The sequence below is a fragment of the Ornithorhynchus anatinus genome, chromosome 14, assembly GCF_004115215.2.
Source record: "Ornithorhynchus anatinus isolate Pmale09 chromosome 14, mOrnAna1.pri.v4, whole genome shotgun sequence".
NCBI classification, from domain to species: domain Eukaryota; kingdom Metazoa; phylum Chordata; class Mammalia; order Monotremata; family Ornithorhynchidae; genus Ornithorhynchus; species Ornithorhynchus anatinus.
The window spans coordinates 746,749-769,817 of NC_041741.1; the positions used below are offsets into that span (position 1 = coordinate 746,749).

At 60.4% G+C, this 23,069-nt stretch overlaps 1 protein-coding gene across 3 annotated transcripts in view; it reads right to left on the reverse strand.

Moving 5' to 3' along the window:
* Window positions 1–216: 216 nt before the first annotated feature.
* Window positions 217–23,069, reverse strand: part of PRKCH (protein kinase C eta) — a 48,237-nt gene continuing 25,384 nt past the window's right edge. For 2 of the 3 annotated variants that reach the window (XM_029078969.2, XM_029078972.2), the window contains exons 6-14: window positions 22,323–22,452; window positions 20,442–20,569; window positions 19,770–19,916; window positions 19,415–19,588; window positions 16,545–16,699; window positions 8,186–8,324; window positions 7,474–7,662; window positions 2,396–2,539; window positions 217–1,365 (exon numbers count right to left, since the gene is read on the reverse strand). In XM_029078969.2, coding sequence (XP_028934802.1) covers window positions 1,219–1,365; window positions 2,396–2,539; window positions 7,474–7,662; window positions 8,186–8,324; window positions 16,545–16,699; window positions 19,415–19,588; window positions 19,770–19,916; window positions 20,442–20,569; window positions 22,323–22,452 — 1,353 coding nt within the window. In that variant the 3' untranslated portion in view covers window positions 217–1,218. The remainder of the gene's footprint in view (window positions 1,366–2,395; window positions 2,540–7,473; window positions 7,663–8,185; window positions 8,325–16,544; window positions 16,700–19,414; window positions 19,589–19,769; window positions 19,917–20,441; window positions 20,570–22,322; window positions 22,453–23,069) is intronic. The other variant, XM_029078970.2, reaches the window with a different exon arrangement.

The following is a 23,069-nucleotide window of genomic DNA, read 5'->3' on the forward strand; positions in this document are numbered from 1 at the left end:
CGGCGGGACCGGAGCCGGCTTCCTTGGGGGTCCCGCCGCTGCATCCCCGAGCCCAGGGTCTGCGAGATGGAGGCAGCGGGGCCGCCCCAGTACCGCTCGCAGCCCGCCTCGCCCCCCACATTTGCCATCTGCCGGGTATTTCGAGATACTCCCAGCGGACGGGGCCTCCCCGACTCGGCTGGCACGCACGACGCCCCAGAGAAGCGGAGTGGCTGCTCGCGGGTTTGCTGTAAGGTTTAATGGCCCGTGAGTGGAGAGGAAAGCTCTCTCTCCAAATATAATTTAATGGCAGCCACGGAGGGCGTCAGCGTGCAGATACGGGAACCCCAGGGCTCGGCGGCGACTGGCCGACTCGCACCCCCGTCTCCGGGCCCACACCGGGCCCCCGAGCGCACACCGGGTTCACAAGCTGGCGGGGACACGGGGACGGTGCGCCGAGCAGCCGACCGGCGGCGCGGTGGGCGAGGTCCCCACCGGGCTCCCGTCGGGGCTGAGGGTCAGCTCAGCCAGGAAGACCAGCAGAGCGAAAAACAGAGGACTGGGGATTGGGCACAGGCGTCATTTCGACTGCAAAGGATCGTCACTTCGCCATTCCCCGAAAGCTTCCGGCCTCCACGGGTCAACCTCCGCGGGCCGGCCTCCGGGGTCGGGCGCGGGCTTTCCTGCCGAAGCACCGGCGTTCGGGAGAAAGCCGCCGCTCCTCCAAGCGGATCCGATCCCCGGCAGGCAGCGGGCCCCGCCCATCCGACCGTCCCCCGGCTTCCGGGCTCAGCCTCCCCAGCAGCAGGTGGGGGCCGGAGCCAGGCCGGTGGCCGTCTGGGGCCGGCACACGCCAGTTTGGCTCAGAAGTGCGAGGGCTCAACTCGCCCCCTCTGCGGTGCGGCTTCCACCCGAGACCCCGGGACCGGCCGCCCGGAGCCGGCCACAGCCGCAAGCCCAACTGCAGGGAGGCTGTTTTCGGTCTGGCTATTTATGGGCGCGGGGCGCCGTCCCGGGGCTATAAATATTTCCTCTCCCAGTCAGAGCCCCACAGGAGTCCACAAACAAAGAGCCCTTTCAGCTGCTTTCTCCTCCTCCTCCCGCTCGCATTCAGGCATCCCGGCGGCTCTCCCCGAGGACCGAGGCCGAGGACCCCTCGGGAGGGAAATTCCTGGGGGCTCGGGGGCGGAGTCCTGCCCTCTGTGCCCGGCCCCTTCTGCCCCTCTCCCATCCGTCCCGCTAGGACTGCAGTTCTGGAGAGATGTAGGAAAAGTTTCTAAATTCCTCCTGGTTGATCATCGGGAGGTGGGCTTCGTCGATCGGGGTTAACACGGGCTCTTCCTTGATAAAATCCGGGTCGAAGTTACTGACGTCTTCTCGGGATTTCTGCCAGACGGAGGGAGAGAGCGACGCCGGTCAGGAGCCGGAGTCCCACCCCACCTCGGAGGAGACCGCCGGCTCCAGCGGGGACGGGGAGGGACCCCGCGGTCCCCTAGCCCCGACAGACCGCTCGTTGGCTGCTGATCGCCGGGGGTGCCACTCCACAGCCCCGCCCCACCCTGTCCTGAAACTCCCGGGGGGACCATAATACGGGGAGGAGGTCCAGCCGACGCCGGGCTGCATCCTTAGGCCGGAAGAGGGAGAAACTAGGCTCGGTCTCCAGCAAGCACGTCCACGGCCACGCTGGCACCAGCCCCTGACCTCGGTGAAAGATCATCCCAGGCCCTCCTCCGTGGGATCGGGTGCCCGGGGCAGGAGAGCGTCGGGGACCGGGCTCACGTGGCCCCCATCCGTGGTCACCCCGCCCTCTGTCCCTCCTCTTGATGGACTCTCCACCTGCTCAGCCTCTTCATGAACCGGCGACCCTTGAGCAGAATGTCTACAGCGCTCCAGCCAACATGAGGGTCAGCCTCACGTCGGCGAGGCCTGGACGCCGTCGCCTCTTGCAAATCCGGACTATCTGGGCCAGGGCGCCGGGCTAAGGCACGTGACTTAGGGCACGGTGCTTTGGTGACCGGTCTAGGCCCCTGGGACACAGTACTTGGTTTAAGGCACTGGCTGAAGTGCCGGGCCCGGGGTGATGCCATCGGGCCTTTCCCTCCTTCCACGGAGGAACCACCGCTAGCCAACTGGAGGAAAGTAGTTGGAAGCCCCAGCTGGAAGTCAGCCAAACCTCAGAGCCCTCAGGATGGACACTGCTGGTCTCAGGCTGATTCCGATTCAGGTGGAGGCAGGGGAAAGGAGGTGACGGATTCACTGACTCGGCAACTGGTCGCCCGGAGCCTGCCTCTACGGGCCTCGCCCTCTTCCGCCCCTCCTCCACTGTCAAGGGCCCAGGGGCCCAAACTGTCTTTGCCCCTCCCTCACCCCGTGGCTCGGTGGGCACCCCCACCCCGGACCCCGTCCCCACACTCACGATCCTGGGCCTGAACGGTGGCTCGAGCTGGCGTTGGTTCAGCCGGTCCCAGTCCATTTCCTTGAAGAATGGGTGGGCCAGGATGGCCCGCTCGCCGCCCTGGTTCTCCCCTCCCAAGCGCAGGTTGGGGTTCTTGGTCATGAACTGTGAGGGCGAGAGCGAGCGGGTGAGGGCAAGAGCCAGAGGAGAGGAAGTAGGGGGAGAGAACTCTCCACTTGGGGGTATTCCCGCGAGGTGGTGATGGGGCGGCGGATGGGGACGGCCCGTTTCAGGCCTAGACGGCCGCTCATCTTCTCCTGTTGCGCCGAGCGGCCACAGCCCGCCCAGAGCGGTCACCGCTGTCCGAGCTGGAGGCTGCAATGGCCGGTTATCTGGCCCCTGGCCCCCTTTCCTTTACCAGGGCAAGATCCCTTTTTTAACGGCATTCGTTAAGCACTTACTATGTGCCAGGCACTGTTTAGAGTGCTGGGGTAGGACACTTTAGGTTGGACACAGTTTGCGTCCCAGATGGGGCTCACAGCCTTAATCCCCACGTTACGTATGGGGTAACTGAGGCTGAGAAAAGTTAATGACTTGCCCAAGGTCACGAGGCAGATAAATCTCGAGGCTGGGATTAGAACCCAGGTCCTTCTGATTCCCAGGCCCCCGCACGATCAACTAGACCACGCCGCTTCTCAATCCTGCAATGGCTCGATACTCTGGATGCCGGTTCTCCTCCTTCCCGATCGGTGGCCACTCCGCTGGGGTCCGTGGCCACCTGGCAAGGGGAGGAGCCGGTGGGCGAGGGGAGGTGTGGGAAGCCCCAGCTCACGTCTAAACTCAAGCTGGGTTTCTGCGCTGACTCAGTTGCACAAAGGGGCTGGTGATGCAATATCTTCAGGCTCTAGCTGTCATGTGCCAGGGTTTTTGATTCAACATTTCTGGAAAATGATGGCGAGCGCAGTAGCGGCTGTCGGTAACCTCCTTCTCCTCCAGCCCCAAGGAATGGGGAGCGGTCTGTTCTGATCCCAGGGGGAGATTGGAAAAGACACTCGTGCGCGCACACACGGATGTGTGTTCACTTCTCGGCTCCCAGAGAACCACGGACCAGGGAAGTTCTCTTCCTTCCTTCCGCATGGCGGGGGAGAGCTTGGCCCGAGCTCTGGGAAAGGAGCCGGTTCTATTTCCTCTGAGGGGGTGTGTGTGTGTGTCGGGGAAACAGTGTAGGGAACAGTACAGTGACCTAGTCAGCGGCCTCCGTACTCCCCTCCTCCCCGCCAACTCTCCCGGCTCTGAGCACCCCCTTCCCCCCCACAACAAAAACAATGAATGTGGGAGCGGCTTTACAAGCTCCTAAGCAAACCTGGCTGCAGGCACCTTGTAAAAGGCTGCAAATCTTCAAAGGGGAGCTAATAAAAGGGAAACTGATTCAATTTAGTGGCTTCTCCCCTCTCCTTGGAGACCGGGACACAAAAACCACAGGTGGAGTTGGTTGGAGGTGGGGCAGATGGGAAACAGCCTCAACAGTAACTCACAGCAGATTCCCACTGCTTCCTCTGTCTCTCTCTGTGTGTTGCTCTCTCTCTCTCACACACACTGACCTGTGCTGGGTTTATACAGGAGCATAACTGAAAGCAAAAAGACACGCTCTCTTCCCGGGAGAAGCTTACACCCTAATGAATTTCACTACTGAAAACGTGCAGTGTAGGGTTCAGTCGATCAGCTGAGGCATCTGGGCTTCATTTTGGTATCACGGGGGTCCTACTGGGGTAGAGGGGCCCGGTGTTGAGGTCCTCGGGCCTCCCTGACCAGGCTGGCTACCGCTGAGGCCTTCCCGAACTCCGCTCGGGGTTTGGGGGAAAGGGGAACTAAGTCTGCTGTCAAGGGTTGGCCCAGGGCAGGAGACTACGGAGCGGTCGGGTCGCCGCTGGGCAGGCCAGGCCAGCCTTTGAGTGCTTTCCCCTCGACCCCCTCACTGTATGGAGAACACCTCTTTAATCGTTAGGCTCCTTATTCAGGGCTTACTATGCACCCAACACCATGCTAAGCACTGGGGTAGATAGAAGATAATCAGGTCCGACACAGTCCCTGTCCCACAGTGGGGAAGCAGCGTGGCTCGGTGGAAAGAGCCCGGGCTTCGGAGTCAGAGGTCATGGGTTCGACTCCCGGCTCTGCCACTTGTCAGCCGTGTGACTGTGGGCAAGTCACTTCCACTTCTCTGGGCCTCAGTTACCTCATCTGTAAAATGGGGATTAACTGTGAGCCTCACGTGGGACGACCTGATTACCCTGCGTCTATCCCGGCGCTTAGAACAGTGCTCTGCACACAGTAAGCGCTTAACAAATACCAACATTATTATTATTATTAAGTAGGGGGGAGAACAGGTATTGAATCCCTACTTTACAGATGAGGAAACAGGCCCAGAGCAATTAAGTGGTTTGCCCAAGGACCCAAAGGAGGGAAGTGTGCCAGGATTAGAACCCAGGTCCTTTGACCTCTAGACAAGTGTTCTTTCCACCTGGCTACGCTGCTGGCTCTACACATTTCTCAAGGGCACGGATCACTGCGCCTACTTAACAGTGTGGTACTTCCCCAGGCGCTTAGCACAGTGTTCTGCAAACAGTTGACCGTACGCTCCTTGATGGCAGGGATCACGGCATCGACTACTTCGACCGTACTCTCCCACGCACTTAGCATAGCATTCTCCACTGAATAAACGCTCGATAAATACCAACCGATTGATTTTTCTTGGACTCGAGGTCTTTAAGATGCCTCATACCAAGCCATGAGGCGTCCAGGAAGATCTGGTCTACCAGGATTCCTGGGAGAGGAGCCAGAGGAAAGGTCGTGGCACCTCCAGACCTGCCTAAACCCTCAGAGATGGGGCACGGAGGTTTACTTTAATGCTCAGAGAGAGAAAAAGGGAAATTAAACCGGATCCAAAAACTCACCCGCCTCTACGAGAAGTAGTGTGGCCTAGAGGAAAGAGCACGGGCCCGATTCGGAAGGACCAAGACTCCAACCCCAGCTTTGCCACTTGTCTGTGTGATCTTGGGCCAGTCACTTGACTTCTCTATGCCCCAGTTTCGTCATCTGTAAAATGGGGATGAAGACTGCGAGCCCCATGGGGGACATGGATCATGTCCATCCTGATGAGCTTGTATCTTTCCCGACACAGTGCCTGGCACGTAGTTAAGTAATTAACGAATACCATTTTTTAAAAAAATTGGCACTCGGGCCGCAAAACTCACACAATTACCATAACTTTAATGGCATTTAGTTTAGTGGCCCAGTGGAAGTCAGTGGACCTGAGTTCTAATTCCTACTCTGCCACTTACCAGCTGGGTGACCTCGGGCAAGCCATTTCTTTGTGCCTCAGTTTCCTCATCTGCAAAATGGGGGTTCAAAACCTGTTCTCCCTCTTACTTAGGCTGTGAGCCCCATGTGGAACAGAGACTTGTCCTTCACCTGGTTATCTGTAGCTACCCCAGAGATCAGTATAGAGAAGCAGGGTGGCTCAGTGGAAAGAGCCCGGGCTTGGGAGTTAGAGGTCATGGGTTCGAATCCCAGCTCTGCCACTTGTCAGCTGTGTGACTTTGGGCAAGTCACTTAACTTCTCTGTGCCTCAGTTACCTCATCTGGAAAATGGGGATTAAGGCTGTCAGCCCCACACGGGACAACCTGATCACCTTGTATCCCCCAGCGCTTAGAAGAGTGCTTTGCACATAGTAGGCGCTTAACAAATACCACCATTTATTTATTTTTTATTTTATAGTGCTCGGTACCTAGTAAGCCCTTAAGCAGTTCCTCGATTATTACTATTACAGCTGACTTTTCTTGGAAATTTGCTCAGACTGTTCTGAGCGTGTAGGCTCACAGGACCAGGTGCGGGTCAGGACATCCTACTGGAACTAACTGGCTAACGAAGACTCTCTCAGCAGGCAGGAAGAGAGGAAGCAAAAGTTCTTTCCCCGGAATGTAAAGACTGGGCCTGGCCTGCTGATTGACTCTCATTCCCAGAGGATTCTGGGACACGCTGGCCTGGTAGCGGGGGTCGTAAGAGTAAATTCCTACTTGCTCTCAGCTCCACCTTCAAAGGAGGCCTGAGCACAGTCCTGCGCCAATCCACGTCAGCTCCTCTGCACCCCAAGTGCACTTCCCCTAACCTCAAGCCCCAAATGTGGTTTGTTCTCTCCCGCACAGCTCCAAAGTCGGGGGGCAGCTCGGTGCTGGGGGAGAGGGAGGAGGATGAGTGGGGAAGAGCGCATGCACAGTCACCGATTCAACGTCCCCGATCCCCCTGGTCTCAGCTGACCCCATGGGGGCCGTGGCCCAGTGACCTAAAGGGGAGTGTGGCGGGGGGGTGGGAAACATAAACCCAACTTCACAAAACGTCCGCCCGTGCCCACTCGGAGGGAGCCGAAAGAGCGATGGGTGGGAGACGGAGGGCGGGGGGAAGACAACCCAATCGCCACCAAGGGTAGGGTCTCTGAATCACTGAGGCGGTCAGACCGCGGCCATTCGAGGGGGCTGAAGTTCGGGGAACCAACTGAACTCCCGCAACGGGCAGGGAGGGACGCCACCCAGGACGGAGGAAACCGAACGAAACTACAACCTAAGGAGTCGTGAGCCATGGAGAAGCGAGAGAGGTGACACTTTGCAGGGGCGGGGGGGGAACCGGCTCTCAATCGGCCAGGTGAATTTCGGGAGCACCTCCTGCACGTGCACTGGAGTTGTAGGACTGGGCCCGGGCTCTAGAATGGCGGGGTGTGTTTGTGCGGGGAGCAGGGGTGGGAAGGGGCAAGGCCGTGGAGCTGAAACTCCAGAGCAAGACCAGAGCCGAAGGAGGAGGAAGGGACCGGGGCTCTGGGGGGGACGGTCCCACCTCAGCCGAGGCCCGGTTCGTCTCCGCCGGCCCCGGGATGCCGCCAACCTCATGGAATCGACCGGACTCCCCGGGAGGAAGCCCAGACAAAAGCCAGGCCTCGGAGAGGCTTCGGCTTCCAGTCACGGGGGCGTGTGCGGGGCCCGGGCCATCGGGCCGCGGGGGTGAGCGGGGCCGTGGGGTCGAGCGGGGCCCGGCGCCACGTCTGACTCACGGCTTTCAGGATGGCCGTGGCATCTTCGTGGAGCCACGTCGGATAGACCACCTCATCGTTCAGTATGGCCTCGAACAGGTCGTCCTCGTTCTCCGCCTCGAAGGGAGCGTGGCCGCAGAGCATCTCGTAGAGCAGCACCCCCATGGCCCACCAGTCCACGGCCAGACCGTAGAGCATCTCTTGCAGAATCTGCGCCCGCCCGCCCGACGCCAGCGAGGGAGGTAGGGAGGAAGGGAGGGAGAGACGGAAGGAGAGACAGAGAGACAGAGCTGGCATCAGGGCAAGGGTGAAGGAGCTAATAATTCGGCAAACGGGAAGCTGGCCAAGGCCAACCCTGGTCATCCTGACTACTGAGGCCTAGTCCCCCCCCCCCCCCCCCCCCCGGGCTACATTCCAAGATATAAAAACCTGCTTTCCCGTCACAACTGCCCATTTGGGAATCAAAGGGATCAGAGCGCCAGGCTGAGCACTTGGCTTGGAAACACCAGCAAAGGCAAGCCTGGCCTCCTCGCAAGGACCTCCAGGGGCCCTGCCCACCACGGGGGAGGGGGACAAGAGGGCTGCACTTTGTGGTCCCCACGGCTCGGTCCACCCACCCCAACTCCTCACCCCGGCTCCCCTCAATCAGGGCCCCCCTGGCCGCAGCCTGGTGACGTCTGGCCCGCGGCCCGGGGCTCTCTGCCGGACGCGGGGGCGGGGACGACAGACTGACCTCTGGGGCGATGTAGTCGGGGGTGCCGCAGAACGTGGCGGTGGTCACCCCGTTGCAGATGCCCTCCTTGCACATGCCGAAGTCCGCCAGCTTGCAGTGGCCCTCGGGGTCCAGTAGCACGTTGTCCAGCTTCAGGTCCCTGAAAGGGAGCAGGGGCCACCGTGAATGGGGGAGTGGGGCCGGGGCCGGCCGGCAGAGGTGACCCCGCGGGCAGGGGCAAGACTTCTGCTGTGGGCTCGCTGAGGGCTAAGCACCATGTTGAGCGCTGGGATGAAGACAAGATAGATCAGGCCCAGTCCCTGTCCCACATGGGGCTCCCAGTTTTCAAAGGAGGGACAACAGGGACCTGATTTCCATTTTCCTGATGAGGAAACTAGTCCAGGGAGGTTGTGTGACTTGCCCAGTACAACTCTGCACACAGGCACTCGATACATAGCATCGACTGATTGAGAAGCACACAGGAGCGCTGCAGGGGAGCACACGGCCACTCCATCCGTGCCGCCCTCGAGGACAACGGCGGGAGGGGTTGGATGGGAATGAACTGATGGGGGTCGGCGTGGAGGGAGGGGGATGAGCACCCAGGGAGGGGGATCGGCACCCAGCCCGAAGCACCCGTCAACAGATACTTGCACCTTCCACTCTGCTTCCGGAGAGCTCACGTACTGCACTCTCCTCGACCGGCAAAGTCACACGCTACACGCTCTGCGTCCGGCAAAGTCACACGCTACACACTCTGCGTCAGGAGAGCTCACACGCTACACATTCTGTATCCGGCACTGTCCGGCACGCTACTCCCCATCCGACCCTTCGATCCTTGCTCTTCCCCCGGCTCCCACTATTGGGCGAGAGATACCGTCCGTCTGCTTGTTCGTCCCCTGACTAGACGGTGAACTCCCCAAGAGCAGAGAATGTATGTCTTGCTTCAGTCATCCTCTTTAGCACCTTGTAGATGTGCCTTGTCCCCAGTAGGCATCCGACCCCATACTTGGGAACCAGCAGCCGCACAGAGCCCGCCAACTGTGAGCACTGAGCCGAGGGGAGGAACCAAAATGGGGTTCTCAGACTCATCGAGGGAAAACCCCATTTCCCGGCCTGCCCCTGCTCCTCCATGGCTCATCGGGGTCAACCATTCTCATCCCTTCAAAAAGAAAAGTCAGAGCCCCCAAATCACACCCACACGAGCCGCGTGGCTCCTCAGCCGTGGCCCACGCAGACAGAACACCTGCTGAGTGTATGACGACCCCTCCCCCATTCCGCATGACACACACATACACACACACACACACACACACTCCAGACTCGAGGGGGGTTGTCCCCATAGTCCCATCACACTTTGTGAACTACCTCCCCTGGGGCTTCTCCCAGTCTGGGGGATATGGGATTGGGTGGTGGTATTTTCCAGCTGCCTCGGGATGAACCCTGAAGCTGTCTGCTCCTGTAGGTTCTCACATCGGCAGACCCCACGTCCCTTAAAAGGGAGGAGCGGGGGGCTCCCCCGCCCTGGGTCAGTCTCCCGCCTCTCCGCCACGAGGGTCTGGCTGGGAGCCGGTGACCACAGGCGCGGGCTCTCCTGCCACGGCCGGCCGGCGAACAGCGAGAGTCGGAGGTAGTGGAGTTACCCAGCTACCTGAGGACTGGCCCGCACCAGGGACAACACCTCGGGGAACGGAGCCAGAGAAAGGCAGCCACTGGGACCGGAGGAAACCCAGCCCCTTCACGGAATTCCGGCGGAACAGCCGCGTGGGACTTCTCTCTTTACAGGAGAAGGTTTCCCTCTCCCTCGACAAACTGCGTCCCAGGGCTCAGGGTCCTTGTGGTGACATCTGGGGCAGGAGGGAGAGTTGCGGTTACATAATTTCCGGGCACCCGCGGGGCCCTCCTCAGTGGCGGGGATGCCCGGGGCGCTGCACCTGAGGACGTCTGCAACGGAAGGCTGCGCGATTAGGTCAGCGGTCCCACAACGTTCGCAACCGAGGGGTCGGCAGTTAAAGCTGACGATGTCGTTTTGAGACAGAAGCCCGAAATGACTGGAAAAGGTCACTGAATTATCCCTCCCAATTCTAACTGAATCATTGTTTTCTTGTTCTTAGAAATAAATGAAAAGATACCGTTTCACAAACCGAAGGGTTTTTTTTTTTTACAGCGGTGATTCAATCTAGCGAGAAACATTCAATACGGAAACACCGTCACCATCGTAATACATTTACCACCTTTCGAGCACCCACCTCCTCCCTCCACTCCCCACCCCTTGCACCGCCCCCAGACCATCCCTCTTACCCTGTCCCAGCGCCACCCCTCATCCCCCTCCCTCCACGCCGACCCCCATCAGTTCATTCCCATCCAACCCCTCCCGCCGTCGTCCATCCACCCTCTGCCCAGTCTCAACCAAGCGCAGCCTGTGGAACCTCTGCTCCAGTATGGGAAAACTTTCCTTCATCCTTGACCTGTAAAAAAACTTTCCTTCATCCTTGACCTGAACCTGATCCAGTCACCGCTCCTCCTCACCATCCCTGAAACCTGGCTCGCCCCAGACGAGACGCCGTCTCCTCTGCTGCTCTCTCTCGAGGTGGGCCTCATCTACACCCACTTCCGCAAAACCCACTGGGAAAGGGCGAGGAATCGGTTTCCTTCTCGCTTCCCCAGTGCCACTTTCGCACCACTCCACCTCCCCCATCTCTTTCCCTTCCTCTGAAGCCCAAATCATCCACCCCTACCACCCGCTCCAGATACTAGTAAACAGGCATCTATCGCCCCTACCTCCAACTTTTTTAACTATTTTGCTTCTTCTCTCGCAATCCTTCTTTCTCCATCCCTACTTCAATGTCGATATAGATGCTCCTGACGACCCTTCCGCTGCCCGCTGTCACTCCTCGAATCCAGTGACCTCCTACTCAATCCCAGCTTGCCCGTTCACCAACTCAATCTCATACACACGCTCAATCTCATCATCTCTACTCGCTGTACAATACCTACCTTCACCAACTCTGAAATCCCTCTTTCTGATCAAAACCTCCTCACCTGCTTTCTCTCCCTCACTCGCCCAGCCCTGCAAATCTGTACCGTTCCCCGTTCCTCTGGTCTTTTGATCCCATCCAATTTTCTCAAGGCACGTGCCCCATTTAGTTCCCATACCAACGCTACCTTCCCTTGATGATCAAATTGACACTCTCAACGATACGCGCTCTCCTGAACTCATATTCACTCGCTCCTCTATCCCTTCATCCATCTCCTTCCACTAACCCACAGCCCCGGATCGCTTCCACAGTTTGCTTCCCGCACTTCCGTGCACGAGCCGCAGAGCGCCGCGGGCAGAAAGCCGGTTACCAGGACGACCTCGTCCACCTCAAGTTCATCCTTGCGTGCTTTAACTCTGCCCTCTCCTCTGGCTGGTAGAATTATCTCTCCATAATAATAATAATATTGATGGCATTTGTTAAGCGCTTACTATGTGCGAGCACTGTTCTAAACGGGGTAGATGCAAAGTAATCAGGTTGCCCCACGTGGGGCTCACAGTCTTAATCCCCGTTTTTCAGATGAGGTAACTGAGGCACAGAGAAGTCAAGTGACTTGCCCGAAGTCACACACACACAGTCCAACCTTATTGACTCCCATGTCCACTGTCCTCACCAGTTGTTTCAGACATTAAACTCCCTCCAAAGACAACCTGTCCCCCGACCTTACTGTCTTAGACCTTACTGAGATGTCCCCATCTCTTACACCTAATGACCTGGCCACATACTTTATTGCGAAAATCGAAACCAGCAGGCGTGATCTCCCGAAAGTCTTCTCTGCTTCTCTCCAGCCCCTCCCTCTTCCTACCCCTTCTTCAACTCTCCCATTTTTCTCAGCACATCAAGAGGAAATCTCCTGCCTTCTCTCAAAATCCACCCCCTCCCCCTGCACCTCCAACCCCAACCCTCTGCACCATAACAGAGCACTTGTCTTCTCCCTTCTTCCTTCCCTGACCATCATCTTCAACTGTTTGCTCTTCAGTGACTTTTTTCCCCACTGCTCATGTTTCCCCTATCCTAAAAAACTCTTCCTTGACCCCATGGCTCCCTCCAGTTGCCACCCATCCCCCTCTTTTCATTCCTCTTCAAACTCCCCGAGCGAGTCATCTATACCCACCATCTCCAGTTCCTCTCCTCCAATTCTCTTCCTGACCCCCTCCAATATGGCTTCTGCCCCCTCCAGTATACAGAAACTGCCCTCTCAAAAGTCACAGATATTCTCCTTGCCAAATCCAGGAGCCTCTACTCCATCCTAATCCTCTTCGCGCTCTCGGCTGCCTCCGACACTGTTGACCACCCCCTTCTCCCAGGAACATTATCCAACCTTGGCTTCACTGACACTTTTCTCTCCTGGTTCTCCTCTTATCTCTATGGCAGCTCAGTCTCTTTGACAGCTTCCTCCTCTGCCTCCCACCCCCTAACTTCAGGCATCCCTCACGGTTCAGTTCTGGGTCCCTTTCTATTTTCCATCTATACCCAGTCCGTTGGAGAGCTCATTCACTCTCACGGCTTCTCCTACCGTCTGTATGTGGATAACTCCCAAATCTACATCTCCAGCCCTCATCTCTCTCCCTCTCCAGTTTCACAATTTCTCCTGCCTTCAGAACACCTCTCCTCGGATGTCTGCTGACACCTCAAACTTAAACGTGTCCAAAACAGAACTCCTTATCTTCCCAAACAAACCCTGTCCTCCCCTTGACTTTCTAATCACCGTAGACAGCAGCACTATCCTTCCTGTCTCACAAGCCCATGACCTTGGCTTTATCCTCTACTCAACTCTCTCATTCAACCCGCATATTTAGTCTGTTGCTAAATCCTGTAAGTTCAACCTTTACAACATCACTAAAATCCACCCTTCCCTCTCCAACCTAACTGCTACCGTGTAAATCCAGACACTTACCCTATCCTGCCTGGATTACTGCATCAGCCTCTTTGCTGACCTCCCTGCCTCCTGTCTCCCCCCACTCCAGTCCACGCTTCACTCTGCCGCCCGGATCGTTTTTCTACAAAAACGTTCAGTCCGTGTTTTCCCCCCATCAAGAATCTCCGGTGATTGCCCAACCTCCTTCGCATCAAACAGAAGCTCCTTACCATCGGCTTTAAGGCGCCCGATCACCTCGTCCCCTCCTACCTTACCTTGCTGCTTTCTAAGTACGACCCAGCCTGCACACATCGTTCCTACCCACTAAACCTCGATCTTTTCTATCTCGCCACCGACCTCTTGCCCACCTCCTGCCTCTGGCCTGGAACGTCCTCCCTCTTCATATCCGATGGACTCTCCCCACCTTCACAGCCTTACTGAAGGCACCTCTCCAAGAGTCTACCCTGAGTTCACTCCCTCATCCATTTGGATTTGCATTCTTTATTCACCCCTCCCTCAGCCCCAAAGCACGTAAGTACGTATCCCGAATTCATTGATATTAACGTCTGTCTCCCCATCTAGATTGTAAACTCGTTGTGGGCAGGGAACACGTCTGACAACTCTGTTATATTGTCCTCTCCCAAGCACTTAGGGCAGTGCTCGATACAGTAAGCACTCAAATGTGATTGTTGATTGACCAAGAACCAGGAGCGCAGAGCTAACTTCCAGGAGCCAGGAGAAAGTGACTCATGAGAATATTCATGTATAAGGGAGAAGTTCCAGAGGCTGTGAAAAGGCCTGTCTGAAAATCTTAAAAAGAAATTAAAAAAAAAACACCCCAAAACGGTAGCTCCATGCTCTCCCGAAGCCCGGCACAAAGGGGTTCTTGTCTAGAGTCGACTGGTCTTCCCGCTGCTTTGGGACTTGCTGGTGTTGCAGGAAAGACGCTGGCTGAAGGGAGTGTTGTTTGCCCCAAGATTTCTCTCCTTCTGGTAGGAAACAAACCCAATTCTTGAGCCCTCTCAGCGAAGGAGGGAACTTCGGTCCTGCACTTGATTTCACCCAGCGATCGCCCGTCAAGGGCAGTTTCCGAGGGCTCCTTCTGGGTCTTACGGAGGTGAAAGGTGCAACACCCTGCAAACACTGGTAGGAGGCACCTCAGAGGCCGGGCACAATCTAGAACCTGCCCACCCACCTAGCAGCCAGACAGGGGCCCCCGTGGGCACGGGCCTCTGGATTTCCTCGCTCGGGCTGGCTCCGGGCTGCTCCCCAGGCCTCTCCCAAGAACGGGGCAGGCAGGGGTGTTGGCATGTGACTTAACCCGCGTCTGCTGCCCGCTGCCCAGAGAGTGGTCACTTGGGTTCGGCACCGGGAAAGAGGCGGGGAGCCCCAGGGGACGTGGGCAGGCTCACGTCCTGAGATCCCGCCTCCACGGAAGCCGGGGGAGGGCCGGAGGGTCGGTCCCGCAGCCCCTGGGCCTAGTCTGGTTATAAAGCCCCCGAGGAGGGCTCCGGCAGGGAAGGCGGGAGCCCCTACTTACTGACCCTTCCTCGCCTGGGAAGCTGGGAGCGGATGAATACTGTGCCGAGCTGTGGTGCCTTTTTTTTTTTTTAAATCCTACATACTTTCTCCTCTCAGTTCAGCTGACCTATTTTCCCCAGTTACAAAGAGTCCTTTCCCCGGCAGGACAGAGGAATCCAGCCCCCCTCCACCGCCCGGGCGCCTCGTAACCACGGCCACGGAGACACGGGGCCTCGCGAAGGAACTGCCGCACGCGGACCAGCAGGGGTGACGCCGCCGCGACCAGCCCTCAGCCCTAAAACACCACTCCAAAAGAGGGGTGGGGCAGCGGGGGTTCACACACGCGCACCCCCTCAGCATCCCGAGCCAGCGCCTCGCTGGTCACACTCGGGCCTAGGGGATCACCCCAGAAGCTGCAGTGTATTCTAAACGTTCTGGGCAAAAAGCCTCACAAAAACGCGCCTCTGTGTGTGTGTGTGTGTGTGTGTGTGTGTGAGTGAGAGAGAGGGAGAGAGAATATGAATCTGTGTGGCCCAGCTGGTGCCAGTGTGGCATTTTAATAATTGTGGTATTTGTCTGTCAAGCCCTTTCTAGGTGCCAGGCACCGTACGAAGCGCTGGGGTGGACACAAGCAAACCGGGGTGGACACAGTCCCTGTCCCCCGTGGGTCCCACGATCGCCAGCTGAGGGAACCGAGGCACGGAGAAGTGAAGTGACCTGCCCAAGGTCACACAGCAGCCAAGCAGCCGGGCCCGTGTTCTATCCACTACGACACGCTGCAATTCTGCCTTCAGGAAGCTAGTAAAGTCACGGCGGATGACAAGAACGTTTTGCAAGGTTCCCATGCCCCCGGTCTGGGGACTCTGGGCCGGGAGACGGGGGCAAACTCCGACTCCCCGAGAACTGGGGTGGAGGCGGAGCACCCAGAGGCTGGGGGGGGGGGGGCGGGCAGGGGAACCCAGCAGATGGCGCTCGTTTCCCGGCCACACTCGGGGCGCCCCTGCGCCACCTGGCCTGGAGGTCTGCCGCCGGCGCACTAGGTGCCGGGCTCGGCGACCCGCCTCCGCCCGGCCTCAGCCGCCACCAAGGCCCGGCCCGGGGGACGGCCCCCCGCTCTCCTCCGGGGCGGGGGTTCGCCGCAGCGTCGGCGTGTGAGCGCGGGCCGGGCCCCGGCTCACGGGGTCAGGAAACTGAGGTCGAGCGCCTCGGGGCTTCCCACCAGCCCCCGCTCCGGCCCAAGGAGGTCAGATACCGCGGCGGTCAGCCCGTGGGTCAGTTGCATTTACTGAGTGCTTACGCTGTGCAGGGCATTGCGCTAAGCACCCCGGAGAGTCCGATATAGCAGGCAGAGACAGCTCCTCGGCTGTCAACCTTCACAACGTCAGGAAGTGCCCCCAGTATCCCTCGGACCGCCCTCCCCGCCTCCCGCCCCGTCCGCTTGCCGCAGAGCCCCCGCGCTCTAAGCCAAGGGGAGTCTGAAACTGCCCCCCTTCCGGTCCCACCCCAACCCTGGAGCCGATCGCTCCTTTCCAGATTTCCACAGTCCCGTCCCTCACATTCTCGTGTGTTCTTAAGTGCTCCGGCTTTCCTTCTGTCTGTCTGTCACTAGTCCCCTCTCCCTTGCCTGATTCTTAGACTGGGAGCCCCTCGGGGGCCAGGGACCGCGTCTCATCTCCACCGTGTGTTCTTTCCGTGCGCTCGATACAGTGCTCCGCACCCAGCGGGCCCTCGATAAAGACTAACGGCTGATCGATGGAGGGACGGAGCGAAAGACGTAATACCAAGGACCGACCGGATGGCGTTCTGGGGGTTGGGGGGGTGATGGGTGTTCGAGACCACGGCCGGCAGCCCGGGTGAGAATAAGGCCAAGCCGCGGGGGGCCCGGTGGGTGGGTGGGAGGAAGGAAGGGGAGGAGGCGGCGGCAGTGAGGGGGTGGGGCAGGGGCACCCGGGGGCCCGGGGCTCACCGGTAGACGATCCCTTTCTCGTGGAGGAACATGAGGGCCGAGATGATCTCGGCCGCGTAGAAGCGAGCTCGAGCCTCTTCAAAACGTCGCGACTTCTGGATGTGGAACATCAGGTCGCCCCCATTGACGAACTCCATCACGAAAAACAGACGGTCCTGGTCAGGGGCGTCGCAGAGAAAGGGGGGCTCAGGAGGGAGAGGAGGGATGGGGAGGGAGGGCGGCCTCCCCAGCTCATATCCCCCGACCGTCCATTCCACGCCACCTGCGGTCCCTCCGTCCAGATCTTCCACCCGCCGTGACCTCAGCGTCCACTCGAGTCCACATCCCCTTCTCCTCTCCCTCCTCTAGCGCCCGTCTCCCCGACGAGACCGTCGGCTCCTGACGGGCGGGGAGCACGCGTTCCCCGAACGCTCACGGTACAGCGCTCGACTCAAGGTAGCCGCCCAGTAGATAATCGACGACGGGCGGACCGACTGGATGCTCCGATCGGCTTATTCCCGCACCGTCCACCCCAAGTCACGCTGGCGCATCACGCGGGCCCCCCACCCCCTCGCTTGTCTCCAACAGTAATAAAAGATAGAAACCGAGGTACCCGTTAAGCGCTTCCTCTAGGCCAGGCTCCACATAAAGGTCTGAGGTAGACCAGATAACCGGGGCCCCGGTGGGGCTCACGGTAGAAGTAGGAGGGAAAACAGGTACCGAATCCCCGCTTTGCAGATGAGGGAACTGAGGTGCGGGGAAGTGAAGTGACTCGGCCGAAGTCACAGAGCAGATAAGCGCTGAGGACCTGGGCCGTGCCTCCCAGGGCCGTGCTCTTTCCACCGAGTCGCGCTGCCTCGGGCCCTCTCGGGCTCGGGCAGGGAGCCCCGGCGGCAGGTCCTGCCCACCCCTCTGCCCTGACCTCCCGGGCCGGAGCTCGGCCACCCCGGGCGGCTGCTCCGGCCTGCAAAGGGCGGGCACGGCTCGGTGAAACGGCTGGGGCGGCCACTGACCCACTGCGGACCGGCGATGGCAGCGGGGCAGGGAAGGGATGGGCAACATCCCTGGGCGATCATTGCCACCTAGTGGCCAGTGGGGCACTACTGAGCAGGCCCCAGGAAGAGGGGAATTATTAGTATTAGTAATAATAATAACAACAATAATAATCGTGGGATAGAGCACGGGCCTGGGAGTCAGAAGGTCATAGGTTTGAATCCCAGCGCCTCCACTTGTCGGCTGTGTGACCGCGGGCAAGTCACTTCGCTTCTCGGTGCCTCGGTCACCTCATCTGGAAAATGGGGATTAAGACCGTGAGCCTCACGCGGGACAACCTCATTCCCCCGTATCTCCCCCAGCGCTTAGAACGGTGCTCTGCACGTAGTAAGCGCTTAACAAATGCCAACGTTATTACCTCATCTGGAAAACGGGGATCGAGACCGTGAGCCCCGTGCGGGACAGGGACCGTGTCCAACCCGATTCGTTGCTTCCAGGGTTGAGTACGGTGCCTGGTACAGAGTAAGCGCTCAGCGAATTCCACAATTATTATTATTATCACCATGTGCCCAGCACATAGTGAGGGCTGGGTATAATCGAATCAGGTTGGACCCAGTCCCTTGGCCCTCATGGGGCTCACGGTCTTAATCGCCCATTTTCCAGATGAGGTAACTGAGACCCAGAGAAGTGACTCGCTCAAGGTCACACAGCAGACGAGTGGCAGAGCCGGAATTTAGAACCCAGGTCCTTCTGACTCCCAGGCCCGTGCTCTATCTGCTAGGCCACGCCGCTTCAGACGAAAGGTCACCTTGGCGGGGCAGCAGGGCCCGGGGTTCCTGGGGGGGGGGGGCGGGGTCACAGCGGGTGGTGGTCCCTATCGCTCACCGCTCAGCGGGGCGGGGGCCGCTGGGGGCCCCAAACAATAACTCGCTGCCACTTAAGACACTCAATCATCTCGCCCCCTCCCTACTCCCCTCTCTGATTGCCTGCTACCATCCAGTTGGCTCACTGCGCTCCTCCGATGCCATCCTACTCACCGTACCTAGTTCTCGTCTATCTCGCCCACGACCCCACGGCCACGTCCTGCCTCCGGCCAGGAACTCCCACCCCCTTCATATCTGACCGACCGCCATCGCCCCACTTTCAAAGCCTTATTAAAAGCACATCGCCTCCAAGAAGCCTTCCCCAACCAATAATGATAATGTCGGTACTTGTTAAGCGCTTACTATGCGCAGAGCACTGTTCTAAGCGCCGGGGTAGATCCAGGGTAATCGGGTTGTCCCACGTGAGGCTCACGGTTAATTCCCATTTTACAGATGAGGTAGCTGTGGCACAGGGAAGTGAAGTGACTTGCCCACGGTCACACGGCTGACAAGTGGCGGAGCCGGGATTCGAACTCATGACCTCTGACTCCGAAGACCAAGTCCTCAATTCCCCTACTCCCTCTCCCTTCTGTGTCGCCCTTGCATCTGAACCCTTTAAACACTTGATATTCACCCCATCTTCAGCCCCCCGACACTTATGTGCATATCGGTCATTAATTTTAACGTCCGTCTCTCCTAGTCTGCAAGCTCCTCGTGTACTGAACTCTCCTAAGCTCTCAATACAGTGCTCGGCATATAGTAAGCGCTCCGTAAATTCTATCGATAAACCGAATGGGAGTGAGGGTTTTGGGAAGATTGTCATCTGGGGGCAGGGCCATCGTCAGACAGGGCAGCCCCCCCGGCGTGGAAGGACTACAGTCCAGTCCCGAAGACCGAGGCCTCCACGCCGGCCCGAGAGAGATCAGCACGCCGGCGCCGGGCGATTCCGACGCGACGGGAGGGAGTGTGTGCCCGGGTCCATCCCCGGACACGGCGGACAGTGGCCCCGGGCCCCCCAGCCCCACGGGCACTCACGGGGGTCTGGAAGCAGCAGAAGAGCTGGGTGAGGAAGGGGTGGCTGCGGGCCAGCGCCAGGATCCGCTTCTCGGTCATGGTGCACTCCACGTCGTCGTCCTGAAGGATGACGTCCTTCTTCAACACCTTGACGGCGTACAGGTCCCCCGTCGCCCTGGTCCGGGCCAGCAGCACCTGCCACGCCGGGACACGTCCCTTCAGAGGGCCGGCCAGCCGCGGGACGGCGAGGAGGCCCCCGGGAAATACGGTCCCGGTCCCCCCGACCTCCCCCGATCCCGGGCTCCGCCCGGCACCTACACGCTCCCGACCCTGAGTCCCCCGTGATCTTCCGGGGGAGAAGCAGGGGACCACTGACCTTCCCGAAGCTGCCCTTCCCCAGCACGCGGATGAACTCGAAGTCTTCGATCCCGTGCCGGTTGGCACATGGAGCGCCGACTCCGTTGTCTTCCCTGAAATTTTCCTTTCCTTGTCTCCTCAGCGTTGACCGGGAAACTAGCTTCTGCTGGGGGTAAGGAGCGGTGAGCTCGGAGTCCGAGCCGGAGGGCAGCGACGCTCACGCGCCCAACCATTTCCCTGCCCGTGCCACAGGGGTCATGGGGGGACGGGGTGGGGGCGTGGGGGGTGCGATCGCCATAGCTACGTGAGCCGGGCGCCCGGCCTCACTCGCGGCTGCTCTCCGGCCAGGGCAAAAATCATCCAAAACGGCGGCCGACTGGCCCATTTTCTCTCCCGCAAGTCTCGGCCCGCTTCTCGCCCAGCGCTCACGGCGAAACGCCAGTCCCGCGCCGGTGACCGGCCTCGCCACCCGGTACCGGCCCCCCGAGGAGCTGAACGCAACTCAGGAGAGCCTCGAGCGGGCAGGGTGCACGGGCAGGGTGGAAAGAGGGGAGGTCTCCACGTGGGAGTGGGGCCCTGATGCAGAGCGCGGCTCCCGGCGTAATAGTAACGACGGCATCTGTTGAGCGCTTACTAAGTGCAAGGCACTGTTCTAAGCCCGTGGGGCGGGGGCGGCGGGGGGGTGTCTCACCGAGGTCGGGGAGATGCTTCCCGGCTGGAGCCCCATCCCGGCCAGCGTCTTGGCCAGTTCCACGGCGTTGACCCCGCAGTTGGGAGCCACGTTGGCTTGGCAGCGAATGTGGACGTTCATCCTGCACACTGGGGCGCGGGCGGATGGACAGACGGATGGCGGTTAGAGCCGGCCCAAGGCGGGGCCGGCGGCCCCGGCCGGCCTCCCCCCGGGCACCACCCCAGGCTCCCCGGGGTCCCCACCTCCCGGCCGGCGCCGCCGCCCAGGTGAAATCCCTTCCCCCTACTGCGCCTCTCCACTTGTGCGGTGGTCAGCACTGCGCCGTCCTCACTCTAGGTGGCTGAGCTCAGCTCCTGGGGCAGACCCTCGAGCCAGCCAGGGGACCGAGATGCCGGGGCTACCCTGGGCCGTGGGGGATTAGCCCCAGACCGCCCCCGGACCCCGCGGCACCTGGCCGCCCCCGAGGCTCACCCCGGGGCGGAGCCTGCCCCACCTGCGCCGACGACCCCGGCGCGAGAGGGGAAACCGGCAGCTCGCCCGGGACACGGCGGCAGCGCCATGGTCCGCTCCACGAGACACGGAAAGAACACGCGGGCACGCCTCCGCCCACACCCAAAGCCCGTGGGGGCGGGGGGCACCGAGGGCAAACGTTTCCTCCCTTGAGCAGAACGCCTCCTCGGCCTCCCCGACGACCCAAAGGCACATCATTCTCAGGATTCAGGAACTGACTCCCACTCCCCATACCGAGTACACGGGACGCACGTACTAAGAAAGGAATCCTCACCACCCCCTCGATGCCTGCACTCGGTGGTGCAGAGAACGATTCATACCGCGATCCTTAGATCAGACGGAGAGACGGACACGGACGCGCGCACCGCCTTCCCCTCGCCACCGCCCATTTCCCCGTTGGGCCTCAAGCTCCCTTTATTTGTAAATCACTTACATCTGGCGTCACCCCACCAGACTGTAAGCCTCCCCCGGGGGCAGGGCTCATGGCAGTTGGTCCCGCTGGACTCCCTCAAGTGCTCTGGGCGCAGTGCTCTCAGTGGATACGACCGACCGACTGACTGCCCGAAGACCCGCCTTAGCTAAGCTGGGCCTCCCTCACCTTTCAACTGGCCCGAGGGGCACGGGGCTCTCTGTCTGACAGCGGCCCCGGCCCCAAGGCGGGGCCCTCCGTGCCTGCCCGAGCAGCTCGACAGAAGACGCCTGCGCGTCCGGGTAGTGCGGAGGCGGAAGGAGGATGCAAAGAGCATCGTGGGTCCTGTGGCTTTGAGGTTCCTCACCTACACCTCCTGACCCCTTCCCTCGCAGTCCCTGCCTGTCCAGCCCCCCGGTCCTCATGCCGCCCACCCTCCACCAGTCCACACCTCCAACCCTTCTCGCCCCAGTCCATACCACCCGTTTTCTCTCCCCCCACCCCCCGGCTATACGGCCCACCGCTCCCATCCCTGCTCTATCCAGCCACCGCCTCTTTGCCCACTCCCCCAAACCACCAGCCTGCTCCTCTTTCCATCTGCCCTCACTGCTCTGCGCTGGTTGGAGAAAACACAGAGACAAAGGGGCCTGAACCATCAGGTGTCAGGGCAGAGCGCCCAGGGTTTCCGCTGACCGCGGCCGGGCGGCTGGACTGCCCCTGGGTGGTGCCGACTGCCCGACCCCTGACCCGCCTGACCCTCTCCGCCCTCACTCCCCGGGGGGCACCGCTCCATCTCCGCCACGAGACCACCGGATGGCCACGTGGGGCCACTCCAGACCCTCGGCCCGAGCGGGGCCGCTGGGGGTCATTCGCGTTCAGCGGCGCGGGGCCGGGGTCCCGGGCGGCACGGCGGGAGCGGAGGGCCGGGGCGCGGGGCGCGGGCGGCCGCCCCCACCACTCACTTTTACACTGCAGGCCCTGGCGCATGATCCCCCAGAGCAGGGAGCCGCAGTGGTCGCAGAACGTCGGCACCTTGTAGTTGTGTACGTGGAACTTGTGGGGAATGTTGATCCCGAACCTCTGTTCTGAATTCTGCAAGCAAGGGACAGGGAGAGCCGTCTAGCCGGCGCACAAGGCCAGGGATGGCCAGGGGCACTCGCCTGTGGGCGCACGTGCCCAGGCATCAGGTATCTTACTAGCCCAGTCTCCGGGCTCTCGTGGCCGCCAGTCTCGCCTCACGCCCCCCGAGGCCGCTTCCAGGGGTCGTGATACCCGCTTCTGGGGCTGGGAGTCACGGGACGGCATCCGGTGGCCCATCCTAGACCCCCCGAGATCAGCACGGCCCTCTGCTTGAGGGGGCTGGAGGAACGCGACCTTCGGCGGTCACTGGTGACCGAGCCCACACCTCCCGAGCCCCGCCCTCCTCCCTCCTCCGGGTCGGGGCCCCCGTCGGGTCCAGCCGCGGGTCGGGGGTGCGGAGCCGCCGCCCTGACCCGGCCGGGTAAGAGCCGGCCGGGCTGAGCTCGGGCCAGGCACCGCATGCCAGTCGTCCCGATCGCCGGAGCTCGGCCCCAACGAGCCCAGTGGTTCCCGTGCGAGTTCCTGACCGGCTACTTGGGATCTTTGGCTCTCCGTGGCCAGGTGGAAGATCTAGGGGGCTGGTGCGTGCGAGCGGCCTCCCTCCGGAGACTCCAGGACAGCGGACCGTC